Source organism: Panthera onca, chromosome D1 (assembly GCF_046562875.1).
Source record: "Panthera onca isolate mPanOnc1 chromosome D1, mPanOnc1 haplotype 2, whole genome shotgun sequence".
Classification (NCBI taxonomy): Eukaryota; Metazoa; Chordata; class Mammalia; order Carnivora; family Felidae; genus Panthera; species Panthera onca.
In genome coordinates this window covers 106,667,344-106,681,761 of record NC_138348.1, presented here as the reverse complement: position 1 = coordinate 106,681,761, position 14,418 = coordinate 106,667,344, and the positions used below count along the sequence as shown (strand labels likewise).

The following is a 14,418-nucleotide window of genomic DNA, read 5'->3' as shown; positions in this document are numbered from 1 at the left end:
AGAGTGGCTGCACCAGCTTGCATTCCCACCAGCAGTGCAAAAGAGATCCTCTCTCTCCACATCCTTGCCAATATCTGTTGTTGCCTGAGTTGTTAATGTTAGCCATTCTGAGAGGTGTGAGGTGGTATTTCATTGGTTTTGATCTGTATAACCCTGATGATGAGTGATGTGGAGCATTTTTTCATGTGTCAGTTGGCCATCTGGATGTCTTCTTTGGAGAAGTGTCTATTCGCGTCTTTCGCCCATTTCTTCACTGGATTATTTGTTTTCTGGGTGTTGAGTTTGATAAGTTCTTTATAGATTTCAGATACTAACCCTGTATCTGATATGTCATTTGCAAATATCTTCTCCCATTCTGTCGGTTGCCTTTTAGTTTTGCTGATTGTTTCCTTTGCTGTACAGAAGCTTTTTATTTTGATGAGGTCCCAGTAGTTCATTTTTGCTTTTATTTCCCTTGCCTCTGGAGACGTGCTGAGTAAAAAGTTGCTGCCGCCAAGATCAAAGAGGTTTTTGCCTGCTTTCTCCTAGAGGATCTTGATGGCTTCCTGTCTTATATTGAGGTCTTTCATCCATTTTGAGGTTTTTTTTGTGTATGGTGTAAGAAAGTGGTCCAGGCTCATTCTTCATGTCGCTGTCCAGTGTTCCCAGCACCACTTGCTGAAGAGACTGTCTTTATTCCATTGGATATTCTTTCCTGCCTTGTCAAAGATTAGTTGGCCATACGGTTGTGGGTCCGTTTCTGGGTTCTCTGTTCTGTTCCACTGACCTATGTGTCTGATTTTCTGCCTCCACCTTTCTCCATCATTTCCCAACGCCAGTATGTGAGGAAGTGTATATATCCTTATCACCCAATAACTTTGTCTCTTACCTGTGCCTGCATTTCAGTAACAAGGTAACCAAAAAAGCGAAGAGGGTCAAGGGTCTCTTCTGATCTGCCCCTGAATCCATGCCCATGGGTCTGGAAAATGCATCTGTGAATCACAGATGAAAACGGGTGGAAGACTCATCCAGCCGCAGCCCCACGGCTTCTCCCAGGTCACCTTTTCAGAAAGATTTCAAAGACTGCCACCAGCAGTGCCTCCCAGCAGGTGTGTGAGGCTTCAGGAACAGCCTGCATTGTCGGAGATCCCCGAGGCCAAGGCATTCGGTTGTGGGGGGGAGGGGGGGGCTCATGTTTAGCCCCTGTCATTCCTGTTCCATGCATCAAGCAGAGCCGTGCAGGGTCACCACCCCAGGCAGGCAGCCAGTATCCGTCTTCCCGCAGAGGGCTGTAGGACTGAAGACCTGCTGTGGAGGACTTTGGTACATGTCTGCACGTATCTGCAGAGCAGGGGAAAGTAAGTGAAGATGGAGAATGTCAGCCATGAAAAGGGCACCTGGGCTCTTTCCCTGTCTGATCCACCCAGCAGTGCTGGGTAACTTCTTAACACCCTTGAGTCCTTGCAGCTCCGAAGGGAGAAGGCTTCCCCATGTTGAGATGAAAAGTTGCTTTGTATGGCTCTCCGGCCAGTTTCATCTTACTGTTTGGTAGCGTGACTCCTGTCTCCCCTTTCTTTCTAGTTATCAGGGCAACCGTTTGCCAGCCGGATACTTTATCTTACCCCAGTTCACAAGACTCCTCGTTCCTTCCTCTTCATCATTTCTGCTGCCCTGTGTTTTACATGATGAATGTAGGGGATCTTGGAGGTAGAGTTCACATCAGAACATTTGGGTAAGGCCAGCAATTTTCCTTCTTCCAGAGGGAAGTTATCCTCAGACCCTGAAGCCACTGGGAAGTATCCATCCAAAAAGTTGTCTCCTTCTTCTCAGTTCCAGACAAAGAGGGGAAAGGAGGAACAGCAGAGAAGGCTTTGAGAACTAGGAGAAAGGAGCGTTGGGTTTCTTATTCATTCTTTATGGCTGTCCCAGTTCATCTTTTCATTAATTTCCTGATGTTCAGAGATACCAATACTCCTTTTATTATTTTCAGTAAGGTTTTTCTAAAAATCCTTATAAATATACCAATTTCTCTACTTCATCTGAGCCTTTCTGTGGCCACTGCAAAGCAGGATTTTTATAAGCATGCTGATTCCAAACATGACAGAGTAAAATAAGCCTTTTAAGAAAGACACCTGCTGGTAGGCCCCGGGTACTGGTGAATCACCTGTGAACTTTGAGCCTGTATTACACGTTTTGCTCAGTAGTAATTCAGAATTTGCAGTAAGAGTTTCAGATTCTCCCTGGGAACCCAGTCGAACTGAGTCAAAAGGACACCTTCTGTCAAACACTCAGGCTCTCTTATGTAATCACAGGTGGCCACAAATGTTCCAACAAATTCAGCATTACAAAGACTCACTTGAGGTATGCCATGTTTATTGCCAAATTGTTGAAACAAAAAAAAAAATCAAGGCCCAATGGAATATGCCAATTCATAAATATAGAATTAGCTATTTTTATTACAGAGAAAATGCATGCAGACATAGCCCATAAATGACTACAGACTGTAATGAGTCTTCTCTATTTATATGGAATTAAAGCTTCAGTTCTTAAACATCATCCTACTTTCTTCTGGTAAACATTCAACAGATAGTTCATTTGCCCTAGTAGCTACATTGTGCTTGCTCTGACGTCCTGTTTTGCATATATTTTTTCATCAGGCTTACTCTGTTTTTCTAATTCCTTATCAGAACCTCCTACAGTTGCCCTTTCTGTTGTATCCAGCACCTGCGATTAGTCACATCCTTCAACATGCCTCAGGAAGGTTACCTTAAGTTCAGTCTCCTGAAGCTCTCCTAGTCTGTACAAGTCCCATCTGCACTTGGGAACCACCGAGTAGTTCTCTGCTTGGGCTTTTAATAATTCTGGGGATGACTCTGGGCCTTGGGGGCTGGAAGGTACTTCCAAGACAACAGCCACCATTCCAGGGATTTCGTGGTTAGCATTCATTTCTTTGATCTGATCAGGAGACGACTGGCTGAGAAAAGGGCCAGAGGCTGGGAGACCCACTGTTCACATCAGCACTTGGACTGCCTCTCCCTGCCCCCACGTGAGCTCTGATCTGGGTCAAGCATGAGAGCCAATTGCTAATTGCATTAAATATGATTTCACATTAGTGTGGGGTGTTACTATACCTGGAGATGGAACTACTATGTTTTAGGAAAAGCACGCCTTCAACTTTACCAAGTATTGCCAAATTGTTCTCCTGAATAGTTGTACCAATTTACACTCCCACCTGTAATGTATGAGTTCCTACTTTCACACATCCTTGGCAACATCTGGTGTTTGCAGACTTTATTTTTTCCAATCTGATGGGTGTGAAGTGGTGTCTCATTTTTGGCTTTAATTTGCATTTCTTCACTATTGAGCATCTTTTCATATGTTCGTTGGTCATTTGGGTTTCCTCTTCTGTGAATTCACTGTTCATATCTTTTGCCCTAAAAAAATGGTTATTCTCAATGTATAGGAATACTTTACATAATCTGAGTCCTAGCTTCTTTTTTTTTTTTTTTTTTGGCTCTGTATGTTGCATATATCTTGTTCTAATCTATGGCCTGTTTATGCATATGCATTTTTGTTCATGCTTTTACATAAAAAGTCTTATGTACTCAAGTCTATCCATCTTTTCCTTGATAACGCACAGTTGTATGTCATCTTTAAGAAGTATTTCCCCATCCTAATGTCAGTGTATCCTGTAATTTCTTTCAAAGTTTTATAGTATTTTTCATATTTGAATCTTTGATATACAGCTTATTTTTGTCTATGGTAAGAGCTAAAAAATATAATTTTATGTTTTCCATATAAACTCCCAGTTCTAGTGCCATTTGTTAAATGGTCCATCTTCAAATTAATTTCTCATGTCATTTATACACAAGTCTCACCTTCAGCTTGCTTTTCTGTTACATGTTTTTTTTAATCTTTGCCCGTATCAATATAACCTTGATTGGGTATCACTAGTTTTATGCTACATATTGATCGTTAGTGGTGAAGTTCCTCCCATTTTGTTCTTTAATATTCTTGGCCTTTTTCTTCTCCCATAGCAATTTTAGGATGAGCTTCTCAAGTTCCCTAAAAATCCTTTGGAGGGCTTTTATTGGAATTTCAGTGAGCTTGCAGATTCATTTGAGAATTGTTGTCTACATAAAATGAGTCTTGCCATCCATGAAAATGGTATATTGTTCCTTTCATTCATGTCTTCCCTTTGTTTAACATTTATTTTTGAGAGAGAGCTTGAGCAGGGGAGGGGCAGAGAGAGAGGGAGACACAGAATCTGAAGCAGGCTCCTAGCTGTCAGCACAGAGCCCGACACGGGGCTTGAACTCAAGAACCATGAGATCATCCCCTGAGCCCATGTCCGACACTTAACCGACCGAGCCACCCAGGCGCCCCCAGGTCTTGTCTTATGCCTTCATTATAGGCTTTCTCTTTTTGTTTTCTCTATAAAACTCTTGCCTCTCTTTTTCCTCCTTAGACTTTAGTTTTTGTTACTTTTACAAATGGGATTTTTGTTAATTAAAACTTTAAATTGGCTTGCTACTGTATAACAGTACAAATTTTTTAACTACAACCTTGTATCTTCAGTGTAATAACATGTTGTAAAAGAATATTGTCTGTAGGATACAGTCCTGTCTGTGGAAATCTGTTTGGTGGCGTAGTACATAGCCAATTTTATAAATCTTCCACATGGTCTTGAAAAGATTTTTCTCTTATTCTCTGCAGGGTCTTGTGCATGTCCATGAGATCAAGCTTGTCATGGATCCAGTCATCTATATTCTTACTAAATGTTTTCTGCTTCATCGTTCAATTACTATTTTTTCTTCTAGTAATCCGTTCATCATTTCCATTACTCAGTTCACAATTAGGATAGCTTCCTATCCTAAATTCGTTTTTACTATTCGTTTTTGTGAATTCATTTTTACTATTATTTAATAACTTGTTTATCCCTCTGTTTTTATACACTAAAAGAGCTTTCCAAGTTTTCTTTAGTTTATGGTACAACTAAAAAAGCAGACAAGGATGTCCTTAGCTACAACTAACAGAAAACTTGACTACAGTTTCTTAAAATGGGGGAAGTATTTTTTCTGAAATAACAAGGTCCAAAAGATAGGTGCAGGTCTTTCTGCTCAGAAACCAGGCTTTCTTTATGTCTTTGTGCATCATTCACAGTGTGGTCCCCTCCTGCCTTGGGCCAGTCGGATGGCAACGGGGGTTGTGGGACAAGGAGAAGACAACAACCTTTACCATCAGGATTGCGGGGCCTGACACCCCTTTGAAGCATCTGGAGAATCTCTGTTCTGTGACTGTAAATGATTTGCTGTTGCCACACATTTTGTGAACATTCTTTAATTAGAAGATAGAATCTTCTATTTCTGCAGTAAAATGTGACCATTTCCCTTTCCAAGTGAAGTCACCAGGGAGCAAATGCTCATGTAGAGCCAGAAGCAGTAAAATGCACAAGCTTCAGTAAACCAGGTGTCATTTGGGACTAGCAAAGTACAACACACTTAGATTTCAAAGCATTAATACAAAATAAAAATACGGTCAGTTTTTAGCAAGTGTTTGTATTTAGGAACGGTATATATAGTCTCTTAAGAGATGATCCCATTCTTTCCTATAGCTTTTCAAAAGACTGATTTCAGTATATTCTATGAAACTCAACATCACTTTGTCCTTTGCTGGAGCATCGGCAGGACCATCGTGTAGCCCTTCTTACCTAGGAAATAGGACCTCAGACTCCCGCTTCCTGTATCCCTTTCTCTGAGACTTTACTGCCTCTGATTCTGCCCCTAACCTTGCCCCAACCCAGTTTTTGGAACATGGAGTGTTAACACTGCAGTTTGCATCTCCAGCCTTCAGTATCTACAGAGCAGGTCGGTCTATCTCTGTTTTATCCTTAAAAGGATGATATAGATGGTTCTAGTACTTCCTCGGAGGAGTCTACGAGAATATATTAATACACCTAAAGTTCAGTTTGTGCTAAAAATGAACAGAGCATTTACTTACCTTACTTGATTCACCCCCTCCTTAGCACCAAGAAGTAAAGAATATTTGTCTCCATTATGGAGCTCAAGCTGCAAAAAAAAACCAAAAAACAAAAAACAATCATTACATTCAAAGTTTTAAAAACTGTATCAATGTTATTTTTGAATTATTAGATTAAAATGCACAGGCAGAGTCTGGTGCTAGATAAGTATTTATTGAGTGACTGCACTTTTATTTGAGCATTTTCTTTTAGGCACTAAGACTGCTTAATCCAATTTTGAATGCCCTTTTGTCATCATTAAGCCTTGTCGGGCACAATAGTGTTAAACAGAAACCAGGTGTCTTTTCATTGAAGAACACGGGAAGTGTCTCTTGTAGGAGATTAAGCATTGTAAGCGTGATTTTCCGTTTATAGATATTATTCTGTGTGGCTTCTTTTTACATTTGACTGAAATGCTTGCTGTGGTGGTGAAGTCTTCCCTTTTTCCTGTCCTGATTTAAAAGAGCTTGTAACTTTCAGACTAGTTAACCTTTACAACTGACATTTAAAAACTTTTTTTTTTATTCTCCACCAATTAATCTCAATTTTCCTATTTCTTTCTCACAGATTTTCAGCTTTTCAGTTTACCTTAATGTTTCTCTGAGCTATACAACTCCATCTTAAATTTGAAATGCATTACTCTTGTCATTAGGGAATCATTTCTATTTACAAATTTGAATGAAGTTGTAAATTTAGATTTTGTTGTGTCTTAACGTGTTCTCAAATAATGTTTCAGCCATGGAAACAAAGAAGTCTTTTCCTGTCGGGGAATAAAATTGGCAGTGGATTGGTTTTTGGAAAGAGGCCACAAAGATATTACAGTTTTTGTTCCCGCTTGGAGGAAAGAGCAATCCCGACCTGATGCTCTTATCACAGGTAAGCCCCGTTTGCTGTTGGCTTGTAGCTTCCATACACACCTGTGCAGGTGTCGGGCACTATCAGGTGTTTCACTGAGACGCTCATCTGTTTCTGGTTCCTCAGTGCGTGTGACCGCCACACTCTCTTGGGTGACACCTCAGAGTTGCCGGTGAGTTTACAAGCTATCTGATTATGTTAAGAAAACAGCAATCCTTGCTCCATAGCCAGTTATTTGGGTTTGGTGTTTCGTTTTTAACTTGGCAGCTTTTTACTGCAAATTCTGTGAAATTTTGACCTTTAAAATTCTGGCTTTGCCACATACTTACCAGCCATTGACCGGGAGCATCATGCTGAATGAACATCTTTGGACCTCCGTTTTCTCATCTGCTGTATGAAATTAGTGCCTGGTCAAAACAGACCTGTAACACCCTGGAGGTATGCTCTCTGGGGTCAAGTAGAAGGAAACGACTTGATCTCAATAAAGTATCTGTATTTCGCACTGTTTTGTAATTTTTAAATGTGTGAGTTTCAGGCAAAAACTGTCAATGACTGTTGAACATTTTGCTCAAGTGATTCTCTGTCCACGTACAACCCTTCTTGCCCCTCTCTTCACCTCCAACATGAACAAAATCTAAAGAGCCTGTGTGAAGAAAACGACATTTTCAAATCAAAAACAGAGAGACCACATACCACATACCTGAAGGGAAGATTAAAGACTCTAATTTTATCTGTAATCATGAAACCATTATTAAGCTAGCCTAAGAACAGATAGACAAGACATGGAGGAGTCCAGAGCTGTGGAATTAGATCCTGCTGTGTATAAACTGTCAAGGGAAGAAGGTGCCATAAATTCAACCAGGGGCATCAAGACATTGGATAACTCTTGGGGAAAATGTACATATTTAGATCCTTCTCTTATACCATGTGACAGTAAACTCCAGACGGTTGAAGAATTTTCACAACACTATCGTCTCCGAGTGGCTGGGAAGACCTTTCTAAATGTAACATTTTTAGAAGACATTAGGAAGGAAATGACACGTACTTGCATTAAAATTTAAACTTGCGTGTTTTGGGAAATCTTCTGAGGCAAATAAGAAAAGTTACCGTGTTTAAGGGAAAAAAAGTACAACAAATAAAGAACTTATGTCCTTAACACATCAAGAGCTCACACACATTGGTAAAATCAATGCAGAGCCCTCCCAGAAATGGTAATGTGGTGGGAATAGTCTGCTCACAAAAGAATTCAAGTGCCCCATAAGAGGAAAAAGTTCAACCATATTCGTCGTTAAAGAAGGGCAACCTCAAACGACTCTTATTTTTCAGCCAGCCAATTGGCAGAGATTGAAACACTGGTCAGACTCAGTGCCCGACCGGAGCTGTTCCCTCACTGCTGTGGCAACGGAATTTGTGACAACCTTTCTAAAAAGCAGTTTGGTCTTAAAATATTAATACTCTCAGATGTACTATTTCCCCTTCCAGGAATAAGTCCACAGAAGATAAGCAGAGTTACAAGCAAAGATATACAACCACAAAGTTACTTGTAGTAGAAAAAAAATAGAAATAAACCCTACCTTCGTTAGAACGGTTCAGGGAGTCAGAGTATACGAGTATTTGGGCAGAACTTCTAACGATCCGAGGAAGTGATCTTTTACATGAAAGGATTTGTTACTGTGTGCGTGTACATATGCACATATACACATGAATGTGTGTACGTAGATCACCGATGGAGAGGACACAATACGCAGAAAACGACTAGCCGAAGTGTTAACGGTAATTGACTCTGCGTCATGACGTCGTGAGGTTTTGTTTCTCCCCACTTCTTAGTATTTCTCTTTACCTTTCCTCATTTTGCTCAAGGAACTTGTAATACTTCAGTGATCGGGGGAAAGCTAAATGGAAAAAGAAAACATATTGAAACATGTCAGTGCCTGGAAAGCTTGAGCACGAAAGGAACATGAGCCCAAGAAGAAGGGGAAGTGATCACAGGGAGGGGGAGAGTGGCTGGGTTTAAGAGGCCAGCCTGCCAAGCCTCTGGAACACCTCAGGCTGCGGCTGACTTTGTAAAATGCACGCAACTACGGTGGACCCTTGACCAGCACGGTTTGAGCTGCGCCGGTCCACTCCGAAGCCGACCTTTTACAATACGGTCTTGTAATTCTCACGGGACCGTCTTCACTGTGGCTTACTTGAAGAATACAGTGTATAATACACACAACAAAGAAAATACGTGTCGACTGGCCTACAGTAGTCATGTTTGAGGGAGTCCAAGGTTATGTGGATTTTGGACCGCGTCTGGGGTCAGCAAGTACCCTAAGTCCTGTGCTGTTCAGGGGTCGCTTAAAGGTCGTTAGGGGTTTTCTCCCTCAGGGACATCGTTCTAACGAAAACCTGTAACCAGGTCATACCTGGTAAACAGTCCGTTATTTTTTCACCGTCTTAAAAACATGACACATCTTGCAACGTGTCACCTGAAGATTCAGACTAGTGTGTCTGCCAGCCTTCCGGCAAGTTAAGACTTACTTCCCAGGCACCAAGCTATGTATCAGGGACTGTGTGAGGAATCTGAGAGCCACTTAAACTTACTAACCATACTGAACCCGTATTTATTTAAGGTCGGATTTCTTTTCCTAATCAGTGTCCTTTTTACCTCATTAGCTATTACAGAAAAAGCAGATTAAGCAGGATGACCGTTAGGCCAGCACACTTGTTTCTTCAGTCTCTTCGTGGCATACCACGTATGAGGAAACACTCCCACAGATAAAGTACCATGGGTTATTGATGAACACAGTCAGGAACCTGGAGGACCCCAGAATATCCATCTCTAGAGTATCTCATGTCTTCATTCTGCAGACGCTTACGGAGTATCTGCTACCGTGCCGAAGGCCATGGCCATAAACCTTCTGAGGGCAGGCACCACGTCTCTTTTATCAGGGAAGCACAAATAATTAGAGTAGGATAAATCCTATAGTTGACACCAGGCTTCTGATTTTGTATTGGTCTTCTGCGATTTTTATCTCTTAAAATTAAGTTGAAGAACGGTGTTTACTGAGAACTCGCCAGGCACTGTGCTAAGTGCTTTTCCACATGACAACTCACTGACTCACTGACTTCTCCCACCCGACCGACTGCCTCTCCGGCTCAATAAGATATGACTGCCGGATACAGAAAGTGCCAGAACCTGAGACTTACTTGCTGATGATAACACCCCCGTTTCCACCACTTCTATTCTGCTGCTTTTCTACACCAACGTTCTGGTCTCGGTGATCTCATGTCAGGAACGTCATTGAAATCCGTATGCCAGCGTCGGAGCCAGCAGACCCCTAATGGCTCTTGTGTTCCCTCCTCCCGGGTCCCCTGCTCATCCTTCTGTTGTGGCAATTCCAGCCTTTGCTTACTTGGTTTGCATGTTCCTCCAGTGACTGATGGCTTCCCGAAGAGAGGTCCTTCTTAATGCTGGTGGCGGTTGATGCTTCACATACCGTAGCATGGTATCATAGCACAGCCGTGATCAGTCGCTGGAGAGAGCGATTTTTTTTTTTTAAATTAGTCATTCCAGTTAATAAACATGGAGAAGCGGCCTTAAAAAAAAAAAAAAAAAAAAAAGTCATGACCTCATGACTCTGTGCCAGTATAAACAATGGTGGGAAGACACGAAGTGTGAGAGCAAAAGTAGAAAGAAGGGATGGTTGGGGGAGAATCTTTATCACGAATCACAATATGAACTCTGGCACCTTTTTTTAAAAAAAAAAAAAAAAAAAAAAAAAACACCACTACACGGGTCCATTACAAAGGGCCGTAAGAATGTTCCAACACAAGACATTGGGAGCCTTCCTCTACCTGTTCTTTTTCTATGGCAGCTCTCCCCTAAAATCCTTTTTTTTTTTTTTTATGTTTATTTTTGAGAGGAGAGAGAGAGAAACAGTGCCAGACGGGGAGGGGCAGAGAGAGAAAGAGGGAGACACAGAATCTGAAGCAGGCTCCAGCTCAGAGCCGTGAGATCACAAACCGTGAGATCATGACCTGAGCCGAAGTCCGTCACTTAACTGACTGAGCCCCCCAGGGCGCCCCTCCCCTGGAATCACTTCTGATCTCTTCTCATTCAGTCCAGCCCCTGTCAGGCTGTTGTCATTTGTTGCCACACGTTTCACAGGAAAAGACGCGAGACATGTAGTGGCCACATCTGTAACCACAGCTCTGACTCTTGCCTCCTCTGTGAGCCTTCTGCCTGAGACCCTCCCCCTTGCTGCCTCTGCTACTTCTAAAGCTTCTCAGACTGTCCCACTTAGTCCCACTGCTTAGAAGACAAAACTACAAACCAACAGACTTGTGGGGGGCAGGGCTGGGGCGGGGGGGACTCGGTTGCAGAGCTGCTTTGTCAGAATAGCGGGTAGCGCGAGTGTGAGAGAAGCCAAGTGCCTGCCACAGCCTGGGGCCCCAGCTCTCCAGCAAAACCTTCTGTAGTAGCAGACAGCCCAGCACATTCTCATTAAGCTTTATTCTTTCCAAGTTTTAAACCGTTTTAAGCTCACTTTTTTGGGCTCTTTTTCAAGCCTTGCAACCCTGAGGTACAAATACAGGGAGATACAAGTAAGTTCTGTCCACACAGTGCAGATTATCCTAATTAAGTGAGGACTTACGGGGCACCCAGATGGCTCAGCTGAGTGTCCGGCCTCAGGTCATGGTCTCGCAATTCTTGGGTTCAAGCCTTGCATCGGGCTCTGTGCTGACAGCTCAGAGCCTGGAGCCTGCTTCGGATTCTGTGTCTCCGTCTCTCTGTCCCTCCCCCACTCATACTCTGTCTCTGTCTCAAAAATAAACGTTAAAAAAAATTTTTTTAATGATTACATAAACCCATTTCCTATTTTAAAAGCTCACGTTGCACAAAAATAGCCCTGTGTGTTAGGTACATGCTGATTCCTGAAATCTCACCCTGATTGTTCCTGCAGATCAAGAAATCCTGCGCAAATTAGAGAAGGAGAAGATCCTGGTGTTCACGCCCTCCAGGCGAGTGCAGGGGAGGCGAGTGGTGTGCTATGACGACAGGTTCATCGTGAAGCTGGCTTTCCAGTCGGACGGGGTCATCGTGTCCAATGACAACTACAGGGACCTGGCCAATGAAAAACCAGAGTGGAAGAAGTTCATCGATGAGCGGTTGTTAATGTACTCGTTTGTCAATGACAAGTAAGCAAGACCCTTCCCTTACCGGTGATCCTGCTTCCCTGAAATTCCCTGAAAACACACTACCCTGGCAGCCGCTCCTGGAGCGCCCCCCCCACCCCACCCCACCCTCCAATTTCCCCTCTAATCCTCAGTGGGAGTCAGGAAAACCGCGGAGTCCTGCCTCTGGAGGCCGTGTGTGAGCAACAGGTCGTGCCCTGTAAAACACGCACAGAGCAAGTCTGTCATCACTGACAGGGACAGTGTCCATCTTCAGAGAAAGCAGATCTCAAACATATTGACCTCCAAAACACTGCCTTCCAAAATCTACTTAAAGCATTGATGGCTTAATTATTTTTCAAATACATTTGTTAAATGCATGATTAAGTTGATAAACGGACAGATGACATAAAAGCAATTCTTCTGAGAAATATTTACAAATATGTGGGGAAAGTTCACCTGTTGATAATCAAAAATGCAAACCAAATCTATCAAGAACATAGTTTTTGCCCATTTAATTCACAAAAATATTTTTGCACGTGCTTTATGCTGTTAAACATGTAGTGAAACTGATAGGCAATTCGGTTTGGTTAGCAGAAGCCTTGAAAATACGTACACCCTCTCAACTCAACCATCTCATTTCTTGGAATTTACATACTGAGGGGAAAAAGACCAGAGATGCTCATTTCTGTATTTATAAACCCAAGAATTCAGAGGCAGCTAAAGGTACAACAGAGCAACCAGTTCAGTCGCTGGAATATTCCATCTCGTGGAATATTCTTCAGCCCTTTAGCATTGTGATTACAGAGACTCTTAAGGAACGGAAATATATTTGTTAAGAAGACAAAGCACAAAATTGTATTTGTGTTTGTGAGATGTGTTTGCGTACAGAAACAACTAAAATGGAACACATAAGGGGAAAATAATTGTATTAAGGTTACAGGATTGAGCAGCTCTTCTATTTTTAATAATTTTGCCATATTGGTTTGGCTAATAGTAAACACTTATCCGCTAAGTGTTCTTACCCGGCCACGTGGACACTCTCTTAAGAGTCCATACGACATTATTCACATATGGGTAACTGCTTGGCTCATTTGAACTTCAGTGACATAATTAGCACAACTCTCGAGGTGTAACTTCCTTTTGTGGTGCTGTGTGTGCCCTGAAATCTTGCATCCATGAGATTTTTTCCATCTCCGCTAAGAGGCAAAGAGAATGGACTGGGGGGTTAAACATGGAACCCTGACTGTGCCATGTGAACTCAGGTCAAAAACCTTCCTTAGGAAAGTGTATTAATCTGCAAAATGGAGCTCATACTTCAAGGTCTCACGATCAGGAAGAAGAGAAAGGGGGTACGCCCAGCATCGGGCATGGAACACGGACCGGGGTGTGGTGGGTATCACATCTTCCCATCATCCCCCCCACCTTCCCCTGTTACTACCGCACCAGGTCGAGGGTCATGAAACCCTCCTAAAACTTCAGGGTGTCGTTTTCTGAAGCCCTTACAAAATCCCAAGACTGACAGGAAGAAAGAATTAATGAGGACACGCAAGGCTCAAAACTTACTTGAATTACAACAAATACAAATTTGGCTTGACACATTTTGTTTTCATTTAAAAAAGTTTCGTGTACTGATTTTTTTTATCCCATACACGTGGAATCAAAATATTGGATTGTAAATGACAAATCACGGGAGTCTACCCCCAAAACCAAGAGCACACCGTATACGCTGTATGTTAGCCAATTTGACAATAAATTAAAATTAAAATTTTATAAATACCTTAGAGTGAATCAATGTCGACCTTCTGTCTTTAGAATTAAATGATCAGCCTTCTAATTAGGTATCTTTTCTATTCTGTCCTTGACAGGTTCATGCCTCCAGATGACCCCCTTGGCAGACACGGCCCAAGCCTCGATAATTTTCTGAGGAAGAAACCTATTGTTCCTGAACACAAAAAGCAGCCTTGTCCATATGGTAATTTTCTTTATAAGTATTTATGCCTTTTTGGGGGGGGTTTGTGCGTGTGTGTGTGTGGTTTTTTTGTTTTGTTTTGTTTTGTTTTGAGAGAGAGAGAGAGAGAGAGAAAGAGAGAAAGAGAAAGAGAGAGAGAGAGAGAGAGAGACCAGGCATGAGAGGGAGAGGGACGGGGAGAGAATCTCAAGCAGGCTCCGTGCTGTCAGTGCAGAGCCCAACGCGGGGCTCAGTCTCACCAACCCTGAGATCATGACCTGGACCAAAATCAAGAGTCGGACATCTAACCGACTGAGCCGCTCAGGTGCCCTAATATACGCCTTTAGTGCACAATATGTTGCTAAACTCCTGTTACTAAAAATATTCTAAATTTCAGGGGCACCTGGGTGGCTCAGGCGGTTAAGCGTCCGACTTCGGCTCAGGTCATGATCTC

General features: G+C 42.4%; 1 protein-coding gene and 1 long non-coding RNA gene across 6 annotated transcripts in view; one reads left to right on the top strand and one right to left on the bottom strand.

The window, feature by feature from the left end:
* ZC3H12C (zinc finger CCCH-type containing 12C) overlaps positions 1 to 14,418 on the top strand; it is an 87,747-nt gene that overhangs the window by 65,398 nt on the left and 7,931 nt on the right. For all 5 annotated transcript variants that reach the window (XM_060604627.3, XM_060604628.3, XM_060604624.3 and 2 more), the window contains exons 3-5: positions 6,735 to 6,874; positions 11,803 to 12,037; positions 13,882 to 13,988. In XM_060604627.3, coding sequence (XP_060460610.2) covers positions 6,735 to 6,874; positions 11,803 to 12,037; positions 13,882 to 13,988 — 482 coding nt within the window. The remainder of the gene's footprint in view (positions 1 to 6,734; positions 6,875 to 11,802; positions 12,038 to 13,881; positions 13,989 to 14,418) is intronic.
* On the bottom strand, positions 5,930 to 10,579 carry LOC144612890 (uncharacterized). The gene is made up of 3 exons (XR_013550012.2): positions 10,252 to 10,579; positions 7,183 to 8,745; positions 5,930 to 6,047 (listed from the first exon to the last, which is right to left on the bottom strand). It is a non-coding gene; the product is annotated as an uncharacterized LOC144612890 (long non-coding RNA).